General features: G+C 42.9%; 2 protein-coding genes across 5 annotated transcripts in view; both read left to right on the forward strand.

The window, feature by feature from the left end:
* The first annotated feature begins 77 nt into the window (after positions 1-77).
* UQCRQ (ubiquinol-cytochrome c reductase complex III subunit VII) lies at positions 78-5384 on the forward strand. Of its 2 annotated transcripts, none has more exons than XM_082202681.1 (3): positions 78-234; positions 1228-1395; positions 5174-5384. In XM_082202681.1, the coding sequence occupies exons 2-3, from the start codon at positions 1242-1244 to the stop codon at positions 5266-5268; spliced, it is 249 nt and encodes an 82-aa protein (XP_082058807.1). In that variant the 5' UTR covers positions 78-234; positions 1228-1241; the 3' UTR covers positions 5269-5384. The 2 variants fall into 2 exon arrangements, with proteins under 2 accessions (XP_082058807.1, XP_082058808.1); XM_082202682.1 differs by having other exon boundaries at positions 81-234; positions 1233-1395.
* Positions 5385-8559: 3175 nt separating this feature from the next.
* The window catches only part of PACS1 (phosphofurin acidic cluster sorting protein 1), a 69998-nt gene continuing 60905 nt past the window's right edge, over positions 8560-17652 (forward strand). For 2 of the 3 annotated variants that reach the window (XM_082202102.1, XM_082202103.1), the window contains exon 1: positions 8561-9157. In XM_082202102.1, coding sequence (XP_082058228.1) covers positions 8784-9157 — 374 coding nt within the window. In that variant the 5' untranslated portion in view covers positions 8561-8783. Of the gene's footprint in view, positions 9158-17652 lie in introns of all 3 variants that reach the window. The other variant, XM_082202104.1, reaches the window with a different exon arrangement.

Raw genomic sequence — 17652 nt, forward strand, 5'->3', positions numbered from 1 at the left:
GTTGCCGTAAACCGACGTTCTGCGCGTCCGCCGTGTGAGGGCCGGGAGTCGACTTCAGCGGTTGCTAGTGAGCATGCCCAGCAATACGTCAAGCGCTGGCTGACCTGATAGCGTTCTATAGAGTCGTTTAAACCGGAAGTGACCTTTCTGGGACCGGAAAGGGAAAGGAGGACCTGTTGCCTTTTCTGATGCTGGAGTGAGAAGCGGTGACCTTTCCTGCAAGGAGCTGAGCGGGTGCGTAGAAGCGGGAATGTGGTTGGAAAGGGTTCTATCACGCCGGCCTTTATACTCTCAGGATTCAGGAGTCCCCTGTTAAGGGTCCTCGGTCTCTCTTTACTCCGGTGTAAACAGCACCCACTAGAACAGACATAGGCAAACTCCGGCCCTCCAGATATTTGGGACTACAATTCCCATCATCCCTGACCACTGGACCTGTCAGCTAGGGGTGATGGGAATTGTAGTCCCAAACATTTGAAGGGCCGGATGCCTGCACTAGAAGCTTCCCGGAACCATGAGTCCGTCTGGCTCTGTCTTGTTTCCCCAACCTTACCCAATTTTTGGTCCCCATACGTTGTTGGACTACAGTTCCCATCATCCCTGATTATTGGGGCTACTGGGAGTTGTAGTCCAACATCACCTTGGGGCCCAAGATTGGGAAAGGCTGTTCTACACAGATGTTACTGGACTACAAGCAGGGCAGCTTCCCCCACCAAGGTGAATGCTGGAAAAAATGCACCTCTTTACCCTGGCTTTTGACACTTGATGTGTATCTTTTTTAGGGCCCACCCTATTTCTGGAATTTTAAAGTTGTTTTTAATGTTATGTAATGTTGTGTTTTTAATGTTACGAGTGGTGTTTTAAGAGTTGTAACCTGCTCTGGGACCTTAGGGTGAAGAATAGGTAATAAATTGCAGGAATAATAAAAACTGCAACTCCCATTGTCCTTGACCCTTAGCCTTGCTGGGTGGCACTGGTAGGAGTTGTAGCACAACCACATTTGGAGGGCAAGAGATTCCCCATTCCTGGTCCATGTGGTTCTGAGATGCCAACCTCTTTTTGTCATGCAGATGTAGTCAAAGGTTGATACTTGGTCTTGCTTCAGCCTGTATTGCAAGTGAGTCACTGGAAACCTCCCTATGCAAAGTTAAAATGTTGGGAGAATGCACTCCACTTCAGCAGTGTTTTGCTAATCCTATACTTTTCTGTCATTCCTGTTTCCTTTTGCAGAACAGCCTGCCAAGATGGGTATTCACTTTGGAAACTTGGAGAGAGTAAGGCATGTGATCACCTACAGCTTGTCTCCATTTGAACAAAGAGCTTTCCCACACTTCTTCTCCAAAGGAATTCTTAATGTCTGGAGGCGGTTCAGTACACAGGTCTTCCGGGTGGTGCCTCGTAAGTTAAAAATTATTTAGGCGGCTCCTTCTTCTGCTTCTTGCTTGTGTGCGCTGTGTTACCCTTGAGGGCTGGTTCTTTCTCCAGGATTAGTGCATTGATGTTCAATGTGAAGATCAAAGGAAGTACTCAGGATGTTGGTTTCAGAAGAAGGCAATCTCTGGAGCAACATATGGCATGGGGGGGAGCAGTTTCTTCATTGCCATCATATTGCAAAGAGGGCATCGAGCAGATTAGATGAACTTCATTATTGTTATTATTTATTTCATTTATGAATAGCTTCCTATGAATTAACTTGAAGTTACTTTGGAAACTTAAGTTGTTCCAGAATGCTTCAGCCAGACTATCAGATGGAGTACTGTTTAGATCTCACATAGCCCCGTTTTAAAACAGTGGTATTTTCTTCTCCCCAGCCTCCCATCATGAGAGATCTTCCCTTCCCTGCCTCCCAAACAGGGTTTTTTATCCACTATCCATCACTTTCATCTGCATGCTAACCCCAAAAAGAAAGTAGAAAAGAAAAGAAAGGATAACAAATAGATAAGAATATTAAAGGAATAATACTGTATACTAATAAAGGAAGTAAAGAAATAGGTTTAAAGGACTTCCAACTATCCATCTGTCGGTTATATATATTAGAGTTCTTCAAATTGGTCAAATGTTCAATCCAGGATAGTATCCAGCTGGATTATAAATTGTTTAAATTGTTGTAACACATCCTGGGATCTTGGGTTGAAGAGCAGGTAATTAATAAAATTAAAAACCCAGAATTTAAAGAACCCAGAATTTCAGATCCAATGCAGATAGCAACTGGGGTAAAAAATTCCACTTATAAGGCTTCTTGAAATAGAGAAGTTTTCAGCAGGCACTGAAAAAACAATAGAGATGATGCTTGTCTTACATGTAGGTGGGGGAAGTTCCCAGTTCTGGCATTGCTCAGGACAGACCTGCTGATGAGATGGTTATCTTCAGAAGGCCCTCTCCTGTAGAACACAGTGACTGGCTGGGTATATAGGGGATGAACCACTCTTTTACGTATCCTGGTTCTGAGCCATACAGGGTTTTGTGCCAACACCTTGAACTTAGCCTGGTGGCTATTGGGCAGCCTGTGCCAATTTACAAAAGACAGTTCTCTTTGCTCTACATTGGAAGCACTAGGTGGAGCAAGAGAGCAGAGCAAGGTGACAATCTCCTTTAGTCAGTACACAGTGGCAATAACAGTCTACTCTCCCACGTGTTCTGGAATTATAATCTCCTTAGTGTAATTACAAAATCTCGTTAGCAATTAGTCATCTTTAGCCTTAGTGACAATGATAGTTAGCATTTAAGTAGTGCATTTCAATAGTTCAACGAATTCATATGCTGTTGCAGCCATTGACAGCAGTTTATGAAGTCCTGAGGTCTTCGGGTTTTATATTAGTGCTAGCAGCCTTTTGCATAGTGTTACCTTCTCCCGCTGTACTCTCCTCAACCCTGAGATGACCTATTCAGGCTCTGAGGTGGGTCCCTGTAAGGACCAGCTTCCAAGCCCCTGCTCCATCTGAGTATCTTTTAAATTGTCTAGTGTCTCGTACTGTCATCGCAGCATCATGACCAACCACTAAAAATGCTACAGAGAGAAAAACTACTCTCTCTTTCTCTGTATATATATATATATTTCCAAAGTGGAATGCAACAGCAGAGACAACCAGTCTGAATACCATTTAAAAGAATTAAATATGATACAACCACATTTCATTATATTTTTAAAACACTGGGTTGCATCCAACTAACACATACTTGGAGTGGTAGACCCACGGAAATCAATGAACTTGGCTGCTATAAGTGAGTTGGATAAAATCACATTTTGTGGTGATCTTAAAGAATCAGCACAAAAAAATGAACTAGTACGGCACAAGCTCAGCATTCTGTCGGCAGCTTAGAACATCATCACTGCAGCCCACTTTACACAAGCCACTGAAAGCTACAAAGAAAAAATAATAAAGTCTTCATCATTCCCCTAAAAATATTGATACCAAAATGTTACTCGTCAGCAGCCAATTTTATGGGAAGGCCAGGTTGACAGGGACCAGTGGAAGGAGGTGATGATGGTGGACTTATTTAAAAGTACAGTATTTTGGATTACAGGTTATAGCAAACAATTCAGTGAAAAGATGGATCCAGCCTTAGTAGTTTATGCAGGGGTGGGAAAGCTTGGAGCTGAGAGGCAAATGCAGCCTTTCAGGCACTCTCTGGCCTTTGGGACTCTCCAGACCGCTCGCCTCCTGGCTCTGCTTTGCACCCCCCTTGACTGGCTCTCCCTGGCTTGGATTATATCCTTGAATTCTGACACCACTTCTTGCATGTCAGGATGGAGGACAGAGAGGGTGTGTGCGCGCGCGTTTAGAAACTAATTAGCATACAGAGGCAAACGTTTACATTCATTTCTCCACCCACTTTTACCTCTGATTCCACCCACCACTGGTGGCCCCCAGAAGGGAATTCAGCTGAAAAAGATTCCACACCCCTGTCTTTATGTATCAGCCTGGTAGCCGTAGGCAACAAGTAATTCTGTGCAGGCGAGTGAGTGGGCTTGCAGAGTGGGGCCAGATTCTATTCCTTCTCTGTGCCAAGAATTGAAACCAAGTGGGCTGCCATAAAAGAGAAACCTCCTCTTTGCAGCATAAAACATTGCTAGGCTCCTCCAACTTGTTATTGTTATTCTTTTTTCTTTTCTCTTTTTTATATCTAACTCATTTGTAACTGAAAATCAATAAAACACTTTTTAAAAAAGAAATGTACCATGCTCTTGCAAGAGTGAAAAAACTCTCTGCGAACCCCCAGCACACACGCACACACCTCTATCTATCTATCATCTATCTATCTTTTGCAGGTTAGTAACTTTTAAGGGTCTAGTGGTAAGGGGTGAAGAGCTGTAATCCAACTACATTTGGAGGACACCACATTGGCTACTCATGTGTGAATACATAAGTTTATTTGCTTCCATTGCAGTACTTTTCTTGGAAAACTCATCAATGCAGAAGAAAATGGCAACAAACAAACTGGCATCTTAAAAAACAACACTATTCTTCTTTCTTAAAAACAATGATTGGAAATGGCTTTCTCTTTAGCCAAAGAGGGGGATAGAAATAAAAAGACAGATGGGGCTAGGCCACACAAATATATGTAGAGCTAACAGTGCATCTTTAAGGAAAAGAGGAATGTCAGAGCCCACATATCCTGGGCTGTCATGATTATAAAACTCCTACTTGTACATGTTATTAAGCAGGAGTGGGGGAGCCTCTTGTACTCCAGATCTTGCTGGACTACAATTCCCATAATTCCTGACCACTGGCCATGCTGTCCAGGGTGTATGGGAGTTGGTGTCCAACATCTGGAGAGCCACAGGTTCTCCATCCCTTTTATAAAAGATGGTACTGCATTCCCAACTATTTCCTGTAATGGTACTTCATAGCAGAAGAATATGTTATTATTTTAGTAACATGTATTTAGCCTTTGTTACAGTAGACTATGGGAACTTAAGGGCTGTGCCAATAGGGTGATAAATAAGTGATTTTGATAAGGGTTCTGAAGGATGTAAGAGAGAAAGATACCACTCAGGTGATTTGGGATGCAATTCCAGGTATAAGGGACAGCAAGGGAGACAGGGCAGAGTCATGTGCAAGGGAGCAAGAAGACCTTTGGGACCACTGAGAATGGTGGAACTGGATAAACAGAAGTATTGGTTGCTTTTATTGTAGTTGTAAAGCTAACTGTGTTTCTTTTTTAACCTCCTAAGCCTTTGTCGCGGCCTATGTCATCTATTCCTGGGGAACCGAAGAATTTGAACGTCTTAAAAGGAAGAACCCAGCTGACTATGAGAATGATGAATAATCTGACAGATAACAAAGAAAACAGTTGCCAGCATTTATTCTTGGCCTCAGCTTGTTGACATGAATACGCAAATATTTAAAATAACACTGGTTCAATAAACCTCTCTTCCTGTTCTACTTGTGAGTGTGATTCTTCAAGCTTTGCCAAAAGCTCAATTTGCAGGCATGGGGCTGTTTTTGCTGCTGTCTAGTATTCAGCTATTCCAGGGATAGGGGACCTGTGGGGCCTTCCAGATGTTGCATTCTATCTCCCATCAGCCCCAGCCAGCATGGCCAGTGGTCAGGGCTGATGGAAATTACAGTCCTGCAACATCTGGAGGGCTACAGCAGGGATGAGGAACCTCAGCCCTGGAGGCTGAATGTGGCCCTCCAGGCAACTCTAGCTAGTCCTTGGTACTCTCCCCAGGCCACACCCACTTCCCAGGTCCTGTAACTCACTAGGCACCTGCCTTGGGTATTTTTACCTTGCTGTAATGCATGCCTGGATGGAGTATAGAGGAGGGTGTATAAATGTGTGTAGAATCTAACCCAATGTGCCAAGGTAAGATTCACATTTGAAGCTTTGAGCTTTGTTGTTGGAAAAGCGGAATAGAAATATATCAAATCAAATCTGTTGGTCCACCCATTTTTATGTCTGACCCCTCCTGCCACTGGTATCTGACTCCCATAAGGGAATATGTGGGCTGAAAAAGGCTCCTTGCCCCTGGGCTATGGGTTCCTGATCTCTGTTCTGCTTTTTGGTAAATGAAATCTAAAAAGGGCAATTTTTATTACTTTATTCATTGGTGCATATTTATCTCCCTCCTTTCTGTCCTGAACAAAACTTAATAACTGAAAAGGTATCAAAGCTGGACTGTTCTGCACTGAATGCTGAAGAACTGAATGCTGATGAATGGGTCTCTCCAAGTAAGGAGACCAAAAAACACTTGTGTTCCAAATAACCACACTTCTTTTAGCTGTGAGGCTTATGTTGGTGGCCTAATTGGGTAGGCAAGATCATGTGGTTCTTTACAGATCTTGGCTGCGAACCATATATAGGACTTCAAAGGTAAATCACTGGTGCTTTGAATTGAGACTGATTTCCAGAGGCTTCCAGGACTGCGTAGGTTAAAACCAACACTTTGAATTGGGTTTGGGAATGTATAGGCAGCCACTGCAGCTGTGCCAGAACTAGCATTATATGCTCAATACTGCCTCATTTTTGTCAGCAATCTTGTTGCTGCATTCTTCACCAAAGGCAGCCCTATGTATAATGCATCTCAGTAATCTAATCGGGAGGTTACTAGAGCACAGGTTACTGTCCTGATAGAGGAGCAATTGGGCCACCAGTTGAACCTGGTAGGGCTGTACACCACTCATCTGACCAGAGGAACCACCTATTAACAGCATCTTTGGATTGAGCCTCAGTTGACTGGTCCTCGTTTAGTCCATCATTGTGACTAGGCACATGATCAGTGAGTACATCTATCACCTCACCTACAGGGGAGGAAATTGAAAAATAGTGTTATGTGTATCAGTGGTAGACTGATGACAATACACTGAAAAACTCCTTATGACTATACCTGGCAGCATGTAGATAACTAGGTTGGGTGAGGTGACGCCTGGCAGCCACATTGTGCTATACATGGCTATACATCATACATATATAGTTCTACCATGCAAGAGGGATCCTGGGCCAATCGGGATCCTCTCCTTGGTGAACAGGCTCTTGACACATATGAGGACCATATGCCAGGGGTGGGTTGGGCCAAGCGGCAAAAGTAGATGCAGCAACATGTGTGACTTTGGCCCTTTTTACAGTAGGGTACATTCCCAGACACACAAAAGCCATAAATTTCTACACCTGCCACACATTTATCTCTCCTCCTGCTGCCCTTGATGCAAATGTGTGTAGAGCAGGGCTGTGGCAGGGTTACCTTGGGAGAGTATTGAGGGCCAAGCAGAGAAGCTCAGAGGGCCACATTTGGCACTGAGGTCCGCCACCCCGGCTTATATCATAAGAAAACTGAGAGGTTTTAAGATGCTGGAAACCTCTTTGGTCCTATAGGCACTGCATAATAGCAATGTGTGTTGATGTTTTTAACTGTTTCCCGCTCTTGAGGACAAGTAGTGCTAACTGGACTGAGGGGGGTGGGGGTGGAAATCACCATTAGTACTGTATTGTTCCCCCTTCCGGCGTCAAATATATGCTGTGTTTATGTCTAATTATGCATTTACATTTCAGTTGCCCCTTTTCCTTTCACTTGGGTGGTACCATAGGAGAGGAGAGAGGGCAAGCAAATCAAACTAGGAAGTGGTGCTCCTACCTCAACATAGACTGTTATTTTTCTCTCAGAGATCTTAACATGTGGGACACAACTTGTCCACCTAGAAATATACTTGGTTCTTCTGTGTCCCCCCCATTTTCTTCTTGCGCCGCCACAGTCTATGTACGTTATAAATGTCATAATTGGCTTTGAAGGCTTTTGCAGAAAGTGGGAAATATACAGTATGCCATTCCCTACTATTTTTTGTTGGGAGCCCCCCAGAGTGGCTGGGGCAACCCAGTCAGATGGGCAGCATATAAATACATAAAAAATAATCATCATTCCCTCTCTGCCATGGGTGAAGCAGCAATGATCAAGTTGCTTCAGATATATTGTGAAGACTTCTCTCTCTCTGCCCTGCTTTCCCTGACCTGCAAGGCTGGACCCTGTTTTACCTCCCTGAATCTTCCGAATTTGTTTTATTCTTTTGTTATTGTATTTTACTGGTTTTTGGCTGTGTTTTGGTTCAGTGTTGTTGTTATACTGTACACTGCTTTAAGATTTTTTTTTTGTAATGCTAAGCAGTATATAAATGCCTTTTAAAGAATAATACAATACAGTATATACCCTATCCCCCTTCACAATACGGATTCCCTCCACCCCCACCCGTTTCTAATTTAACGTGTATACAGGGACGTGTGTCGTGAGCTTTCCCCCTAAGCCAGGAGGGCGTCGAGTTCGCCCTGTTAAGAGGGAAGGGAAAGAAGTGAGGGTCGATTGGAGGAGAAAAGAATTTGAGAGAGAGAGAGAGAGAGAGAGAGAGAAGAGGGCGGGGAAAAGGCGTGCGCGAGAGAGAAATACACACTGTAAAAGCGCGAGCGCGAGCCATAGATCGCTCCACCCAATCAGCGCGCGCAGAGCCGTCAAGGCGCCCAATCGCCGTCCTCCCGCGCGCGCGAGCGCCCCCTTTAATTTGGGTTTGAGCCCCGCAACTGCCACTGCCGCCGCCGCCGCCCTCCCCCCAAATCTCCCCGCCCTTTTGCCAAGCAACCGTTCCTCAAGCTCGCTGCCTCTCGCGCACGCGCTCCTCCTCCTCCTCCTCCGCCAGCGGCCTCGCGCTCGCTCCTCCTCCTATTCGGGAGCGCGCCTGCAGGGGCAACAGGAGTCAAACCCAGCCGCGCGGCTGAAGGGGAAAGAAGGCGGCGGCTGAGGCGCTAGCGGGGATTGAGGGAGACTCTCGTCGTCGTCGTCGTCGTCCTCCTCCTCAGCCATGGCGGAGAGAGGGGCGCTCGGCGGCCAGCGGGGCTCGCTCACGCCTTCGCTGCACCAGCCGGTATCCAGCGCCTCAGCTTCTTCGGCGTCCCCGGCTGCACAGAGCCTTTCGGGGCAGCCTCCGCCGCCGACGGCGGTGCTACAGCAGCAGCAGCAGCTGGCGCCTCCTCCTGCTCCTCCGGCGGCGGCGGCGCCTTCGTTGTCTCAGCCGGCCGCTCTCGGCCCCGGAGGAGGCTCTCTGGCCCCGGGGGGAGGCGGCTCGGGGGCTCCCGGGTCAGGCGCGGCAGCGACGGCGGCAGGGGGGCGCCCGGTCCAGATGAACCTTTACGCCACTTGGGAGGTGGACCGGAGCTCGCCCAGCTGCGTGCCCAGGTGAGGAAGTGGGGGTGGGGGGTGGGGAGGAGAGAGGGACTCTTTCCTTCCTTTTACATTCTTTGGTACCGCCACCGTACAGATTTTATGAATTCAGTGGCATAGAAATGTGCATTTAATCAACCGATTCCCTGAGGGGTAAGTAGTAGCCGTGTCGCAGCAGCAGCAGCAGCAGCAACACACACACACCAGAGGAGGAAGAGGAGTCGTCTTTGTGGGCAAGCTGGAGGCTTAGCACGTTTATCTGCTTTTGTTGGGCTGCAAGGTTTCTTTCCCTCCAACCTCATATCTTCTTCTCCACGTCCCCCCCCCCCCGCGTCTCACCCCGTTATCTCCCTCCGTTTACCTTCGCAGGTGTGGTAGTCAAGCCCGACCCCACCCACTCCCTAAGACCTACTTGCTCTATCGCCTGCCAAAAAGGGAAAAGGAGAAAAAAAAGAGAGAGAGAAGGCACCTCCCTATTTTAAGTATTTACGTCCCTCCTCCTTGGGGAATAAAGGATGAAACCTAACCCTTAGACGTCATTTATCTGTTCCCCATATTTACAAAGTGTGTGGGGGGGATGATAGCAAATTGCTTCTTTTAATCGCACACACTTGAATGTTAGAGTGGTTTGCCTTTATGTGGGGCTGTGGGTTGATGTTTAAGCAGGAGTGGGAAATCGAGGGAGGCTGTACATAGTGAGAGGTCGCTTGTTCCTCTCCATGGGGGGCAGTTGCACCCAAAAGTTTTCTTACATGAGTATATGTTAGGGTCCTCGACCTTTGCGGAGAACTAATACCCCCTTCCATCTATGCCTGCATGCCTTCAAAGAGAATGAGTTACTATATTTTAGCTACCATCTTCCTCCTTGTGCATAAAGAAGGGGGTGTCATCCTGTGTGTGGGTGTAGCTATTTTAACATTTGTATCCTGCTTTGAGTGCATATTTTGAAAGAAAAGCTGGAAAAGGCTAAAACAGAATAAATTAACCCCTTGTGTACACGTAAAACAGAACCAGCCCCTTCATCTTGGAACACTTACTTCTGTCCCCACCCATGTAAAGGTGAATGAGGTTCTGTTAACCAGAACCCTCCCCCAGCAAATGTAAAGGACTTGGGATGTTCTCCTCCTTTAGAAGTCAGTAGGCTTATGGGGGAGGGGCTTGCCCCTATGTGTGCTGGGGATGTAGGTTTTTCAAAGTGGAGCGGTTATTTAAATGATATTTAAGAGAAATATATAAGAGTGAGGGTGGGCGTTGGAATTTCAAAGTTGAGGAGTTGTTTCTCCTTCAACAGTCATCCATACACATAAGAAGCAGCTCATTTTAAAACATGTGTGTCCCTGACCACATATAATAGAGGACAAGTCAGCCTTCCTCACATAATGGAGAACTTGCCTTTTACCCTTCAAGGTTTAGCTTTTCCCCCATCAAAAGGAGAATTAACACCCCACCCCTCTTTGTTAGGAAAGAAGAGGATTTCTCCCTTTTCCAGAATATAATTTGACTAAGTAGGAAGATGTTCTGCCTAATAAAAGGAAATTATCCACAGCCCACTCACTTGGTAAAGTTGACATGATTTCCCTGGTGAGAGTAAGGTCTTCACTCACGTAGATACTATATTCTGATTTGCATACGCATACCCTGCTTCAAGGCATGAGCAAAATCATTTCCTTATTATGAAAGCAAGCTGCACCACCCCATCTTTGCCTTCATTTATTCCAAATGAGTGACCTTGGCCTTTTGAAGTGAAACAGAGCTCTGTTCTTCCTGTGGGGGTTTTCCATTAGGTGTTAGTAAGAATGCTTACCACTTAAACTTTCCCTTAGGGGATACTGGGACTTCTGCCCTTTCCCTGTGATGATTCTTTCAGAAATCTTATAAAGGCAGCTACTTCCCAGTGAGGTTCCTAAAACAACCACTGATAAAGATGCTTTATTGATACAATGGTAACTCTCCATATACTCTTCTTTGCTTGATAGATGCTTCTCAGGTAAATATGAAAAGAACCACCTAAGACATTAAAACAAAACTTTTCTGGCTCCATTGAGCTTCTCTCAGCTGAAATATATGCAACAGTAGCTCCTCTAGAAACCATTCTGCATGCCACTTTACTGCCTCATTGACAGGGGAATTAGTAAAAGTGGCTTTCCTGGATCTTTCCATCTATGGAGTGTAGAAGAGGTAAAATGACCCAATGCTGTCTTAGTTTTAAGACCTTTCAGTACCCCTCCCCAAGGCAGTCTTGTGCAGTCTTGTATTTTCATCCAGAAATCAAACCACTTTCAAAAGCCAAAAATGTCACTGTCTTACAACAGAACTTTTACTGTGCAACAAGGTAAGAGCTTACCGTATGTGGAGTTGTCTTATAATTATTTTATAATGTTCTATAATTTAAGGGAACCTTAAGAACTTCGCTGTCCAACAGAGCTGTCATTATGGTCATTCCCTTATTCCTGTCATTTGTATCTAACAAGCCCTGTACATAGGACTTGGTTGGTTATGGACCAATCGCCTTGCTATTCCAATCGCCTGTGAGAGTGAGTTTGCTGTCTGCAGGTTATAGGCTCAACATAACCCCAAATGGAACATTTTGCATGAGTATGGCTGCTTTTTATTACAGCATTTGTAGCTTTATTTTCTTCATCTGGATATACTGTGGGTAGTGCGCAGAACTTAAAACCTGATGAACTAAAAAACAATGAAATGCCTTCTGCAATTACTGAAAGTCTCCCTCACCTGTGTTGATGAGCACTTGTTCCACTAAATGAGTTTCTTCTATCCTAAATGACCTGTATAGTTTAATGTCCTTGTAATGACTTTGTCTATATATCCCCTTTTAGTTGCATGAAGTGAAACCGGCTAAGCTATAAGATCAACTTTCCTCCTTTTCCTCCTTGTGCTTAAAGCAAAGACATACTCCTCCCCTGTCTCTCTTCGTTAAATGATATTTATTATTTGTGTTGAACTACTGCTGTTCTGAGGACAGCCAAGATAGACAGACTGGCCACTCTGTTCTCTTTGGGTGGCAAAAAATTGGCATAAGTAGGAAACAGCAGTTTTTGTCTACTGGGAGATGAGCCGCTAGCTCAAACTGATTGATTACTGTTTATTTTTAGTCTGCCTATACCTGTTTGATCTTGAAGAGCCCAGGTGGCTGATTATTCTTCTCTCAAACAGACACCATGCTTGTTACAGGAATTATTATGCTAATCCCTTGTTCAGAACCTACATGAGACTTGGCCAATATTTTTTCTGCTAACAAGCATAATATCAGCATGTTTCTAACATCTATGATGCTGTGTTGTGACAGCTGAGACTTGTCTCAAGGGCAGTATTTTTCCAACCCACCTCTTAAACAAGAATCAAACAATAATGGGTCTATTGCTAATCTTTAGACAAAGCTTAATTGAAGGATTTGTCTCAATAGCTGAATAATTTGCTTCAAAAGCTGAATGTTAATTTGCTGTAGTTTTTTTTTTTTTTTACATCCCCTTGGTTTGAATTAATGGTTTTGTTTCCCTGCTCAGTCACCATTTGGGGGAGGACCTTTTAAATACAGTACATAGTTCAAATAGCTTTTTGAAAGCTGTAGGGAATAATCCTAGCCAGATTTGAACTGAAATACAGCAAAGAGCAAACCCCTTTCATCCAGCATGCAAAAACAAAAGGTCCAATATATTAACAATTATTTCTCACCATATTAAAACAAACACACCAGTTGTGGTCATATAACTGAATCATTTGTTTTGCTGAAATTTGGGTTATTTTAAAACTTCCAGTATCCTGATTTTTAATGTTGCATTCAGAATGATTAATTAGTGTCCAGAGTACTGAATGTACCCCAGATGGGCTTTGCGATCCATGTCTATTGTCTGTTTATAATGAAGGGGTGGACTAACTAATGATTTGGGCTTATTTTGCAGATGCAGCTTAGTTCCCTCACCCTGTTTCTGAGATAGCTGTGTTTGTTATGACTCAAGAATCTGCCTGTGATTACAGTAATCAAAAGTACACTTACTGTAAGATGGTATTCTTGTAAAAAAAAAAGGGCTTCTGCTCTAAATAAGAAATTGGTTTAAGGCCACAAGGGGTCATAACAGTCATTCCAGTGCAATATCTTGCCATGTTTACTTTTTGAATAAAACACAATTCTCTGTCTGAAAGCAATAGCTCTGAGACTGAGGGTTACTGGAGAGGTGTGAGCTATTTTCTTTTTCTTGGGTGATCTCTGTCTGTGTCTCAGTTGTACTAGCAATTGGTCCTCCTGTGTTCTGTATTGCTTCTGGTTGATCTATGAAACAGCCAAAAGTTTCATAGATAAGCTCCTCCTATTTCACATGGCTCTTGAGCTCTATTACATGACACCGGAAAGCATGTTGCATGCTTTACTAATACAGGAATTTAGTTCCTGCCACAGAGGAAGTTACTGTCTTTCCCATTCCAGAGGTGTCAGTAGTGATTGACTCTTACACTTTGCCATTTTTATAGGGATATTTTAACATCATGTTAAAAGAATTTGGATGTGCAGTATCTGACACAGTTGAGATGGCCTGAAATAAATCCTTTGCCTAGGGCAAATACATATATTTGTGTTGTTATTAATCCAACCACTTGTCTGACACCTCATGTCATTATTATACTGTATGCTCACCTGGGAGTAAGTCTTACTGAGCATAATAGGCCTAGTAAAATCTTGTGCATGCCTACTCAAAAATAACTCTCATTGAGTTACATCAGATGTACACCCAGGTAAGGGTAGATAATTTCAGTCTAGGTCATTTGGAACATTAGCTCAATATATCAATCCCCTCTTTGTGTAGTTCCAGGATAATAGAATTTGACAACACTTCCTTTTTTGTTTTTGTTTCTTCTCCTATTGCACTTTTTGGTATAAAATATGTATTTGCTGTTCTCATCGTTTCCTCCCAGCTGAAGGGCTCCGCTGATTTCCTTAGTGCAAAAGTAACTGTAGCAGGTGGAAAGACAAGTTCTGTCAATGCTACATTTTCCCCTTTCAGTAAAAAGTAACTTCTTAATGTTTCCATTGAGTTTATTCACTTGTAAATAGAACTTCAACATATTTTTATAGTAGATAATATAACTCAGAGTCTGAACAGCTTAATTTATCCAAGTTACATGTTTTTGTGACTCTTCTTTTACATGTGAGAGCATTAGAGTAATATTAGAAACTTTCTGTGGAGATAAAATTTCTTCAGAGTGTGCATGCATTTGAACCACACTATTATCTAAATCTCCTTTTAAAATTTAAAACCTTTTATGATTCTTGAAAGGTTTCACTGTCTAGTATTAGTATAATCTACAATATTATGAAGTCTTTGACAAACAACATACCAGCAATTCCCCACTACTCCAGAAAGTTGTAACAAAGTGCTTGATGGTTTCTAAAGCAGGGAATATAGATTTGATCTGGCCCTTTTAATTTAGATACTTAGTGTAGTTGCTTTAACCAAACATTGTTGCAGTCTTTAGTTATGGTTATGCTTGATACTGATCAGGCCATTTCAGGTTGTGATTTGGTTTTTCTCCCTGGAAAAAATGCCTGGTTTGTTGCATATAATATGGGGAGCTTTTCTCCTTCTTGACATGTTGCAATTATGGTAGCAAAATGTGGCAGACCACCATTCTGTGGGGATCACTGTTTTCTCATTGTACTAATTAAATGGGTGTCAGATATGATGTGCAATTTTGATGGTTAATTGGTCCATTATGTATGTGGCTGGGTGGCTTCCCTCAGTGATCATGATTTGTAATTTACTTACCAACTTTACTATTGGGGTGGAATATGGGGCATGACTTGGGACCACCTGGAATTTAATTTTTTTTCTTCAAGACCTTTTGGCATATACAGGGCACATTTTGTGTGCTTTGTGGAACAAATAGCATTTAAATGTTGCTTTTACTTCCACCAGAGTGAGTTTTCCCTAACACCCCAAAGGTATTGCTATAATACTTTACTTCCATAACGATTTTTCTTGTTAAGGAGGTGACACAGTTTGTTGGTTTGATTTTGTCACACTGAATGAAGAAAACTCTTAGTAAGGTCAGTGCACTTCACAGCATGTTAAGTATTACATCTTTTTCCATATAACATATGGCCATCTACCCCAGGATGGGGAACCTATGGCCCTCCAGATGTTGGACTCCAATTCTCAGCATTCCTGACCATTGGCCATGCCGGATGGAACTGATGGGAGCTGGAGTCCAATAACACCTGGAGGAGCATATGTTAGCTGTCTATGATCTAACCAATCATCTATAAAAATAGTTGTAAGTTATCAGTGGGTTGGATAAGAAATATGGGCAGATCAGATCTTTTGCCAGGTGCTATTTCAGTTGCTGATTTTGTGAATATTAGAAAGCTTTTATAGTAAGATGCATGCCTAGTTAATTTTTAGTTGATTAATCACCTACATTTTAACCAATTTTAAATATGTGTATTAAAGAAAAACTTTTTTTCTTTGATAGTGAAGTACAGTACATGAGAAATTAGTAAATGGAAGCTACTGCATTTAATATTTTGATTCTCCCAACAAAAGCACACAAGGCTTAAAATAGCTTCAAAAAAATAAACAAACTTGCCCTTATATTTTGGTTTCACCAATTGCTTTTATTAATACAATTAAATTGTTCTTTTTTTGATTAAAATTAACCCTGTTAAAGTATCAGATTTGCTGATTTTTAAAGCTTGCAGTCCTATTCCATAAATGTTTTCTGGCAGGAGTTGTGAAAGTTCAAAGTTGCATTAAGAAATAAGCAAATTGGCTTAGAAGTTTGGTTCCATTAGTTTAATTTTCTCACATGTTCAGTTCCTAACAGTAACTCTTTTCTACAGTGTGTTTCAATATTATTGTAGTAACTTATTGCTCTCCTGAATGACCTTGTCTGTTGTTAGCTTAGTGATAGGAACTTTATTGTTGAGCCAATTAATCTGTTCTGGAAGTGTTTTGAATCAAGGAAAAACAAGGCCTATTCTTGGCACCTCAATCCTGCACATGTTTACTCAGATTAAGGCCTATTTCCACCAAAGAAATATAGCAAGCGAATAAAAAGAGAACCCACACAAGTGATCCTGACACAAAACCCCACACATACACTAAGTAAAAGGATATAAGCATTGCCACCCACCCCACCCTATGCACCATCCCCACCCTTCTCCTCTTTGCCCCCCTTCCTTCCCAACCTTATACTGCATGAACACTTAATAGGGTTGCCATATTTCAAACAGGATGTTGCTGAGGTTTGTTTTTGTTTTTTTAAGAAACCCACCAAAATTGTTGAGCTTTTTTGGGGAAACCTCCACTTAAAACTTAAAATAGTAATTTTCAGCTTTCGGAGATTTTTCTGCTGCTGTTTCCATCGCATTGGCATGCATCCAGGTGTCTCCCCCCCCCCAATGCTATTTTTATACACCAAAGCCAGGACATGTCAGGAATTTTCCTGATGTATGGCAAGCCTAAACACTAATGTCTCCCCAAAAATGAAACAGATCTGTAGGAAAAAAACAAGTTGAAAAAAGAGGCGATGCACATATTTTTGTAAGTTCAGAAGTCTTTAATAAAAATTATTTTAAAAATAAGGTCTATTGGGTTCAGTTAATCTTATTCTGAAACAGGTTATGTAGGCCTTCAGGCTTAAGGTAAAGGTAAAGGGACCCCTGACCATTAGGTCCAGTCGTGACTGACTCTGGGGTTGTGGCGCTCATCTCGCTTTATTGGCTGAGGGAGCCGGCGTACAGCTTCCGGGTCATGTGGCCAGCATGACTAAGTCGCTTCTGGCGAACCAGAACAGTGCATGGAAACGCCGTTTACCTTTCTGCCGGAGCGGTACCTATTTATCTTCTTGCACTTTGACATGCTTTCGAACTGCTAGGTTGGCAGGAGCAGGGACTGAGCAACGGGAGCTCACCCCATCGCGGGGATTCAAACCGCTGACCTTCTGATCGGCAAGTCCTAGGCTCTGTGGTTTAACTCACAGCGCCACCCGTGTCCCTTTCAGGCTTAGGGTAATGACTGGCATTTTACATTGGTGTGGTCCCTCTGAGGTAAATGGAAATATATGAATGTTAAGTGTTTTGAGTTGGGCCCTTCAGGGTTCACAAGATTTGTGAATTAAGATCTTACTCTAGTGGTAACTAAAAGTGGGTTTAATGCAGGCTAGCCACCCGTGATCCAGCAATAAATATACCATAAAATGTATACACAACTGTTGTCAAAATTCTGTGTTTATGTGACTTGAGAAGCTTTTGTTACTAATTTTTTTTTATATATCCCTTGAATCCTGTTTTCATCCTATCGTTTTGTGTCTCATTTGCCTTGGATCTTTTTTGAATTCTTTGCTGTGGATAGACTTTCTGGATAACAATTAATTCAACTGAGGCCAGTGGCTTTTCTGATATTGTATCTAATCTTCAAAATGAACAATTAATCCTCAACAATGCTTTCTGGTGACTCAGTTTTTATTTGACCTCTGTTCAGGGAGCAATAGTGTTTGAA

The sequence above is a fragment of the Podarcis vaucheri genome (assembly GCF_965113315.1).
Source record: "Podarcis vaucheri genome assembly, chromosome: 16".
NCBI classification, from domain to species: Eukaryota; Metazoa; Chordata; class Lepidosauria; order Squamata; family Lacertidae; genus Podarcis; species Podarcis vaucheri.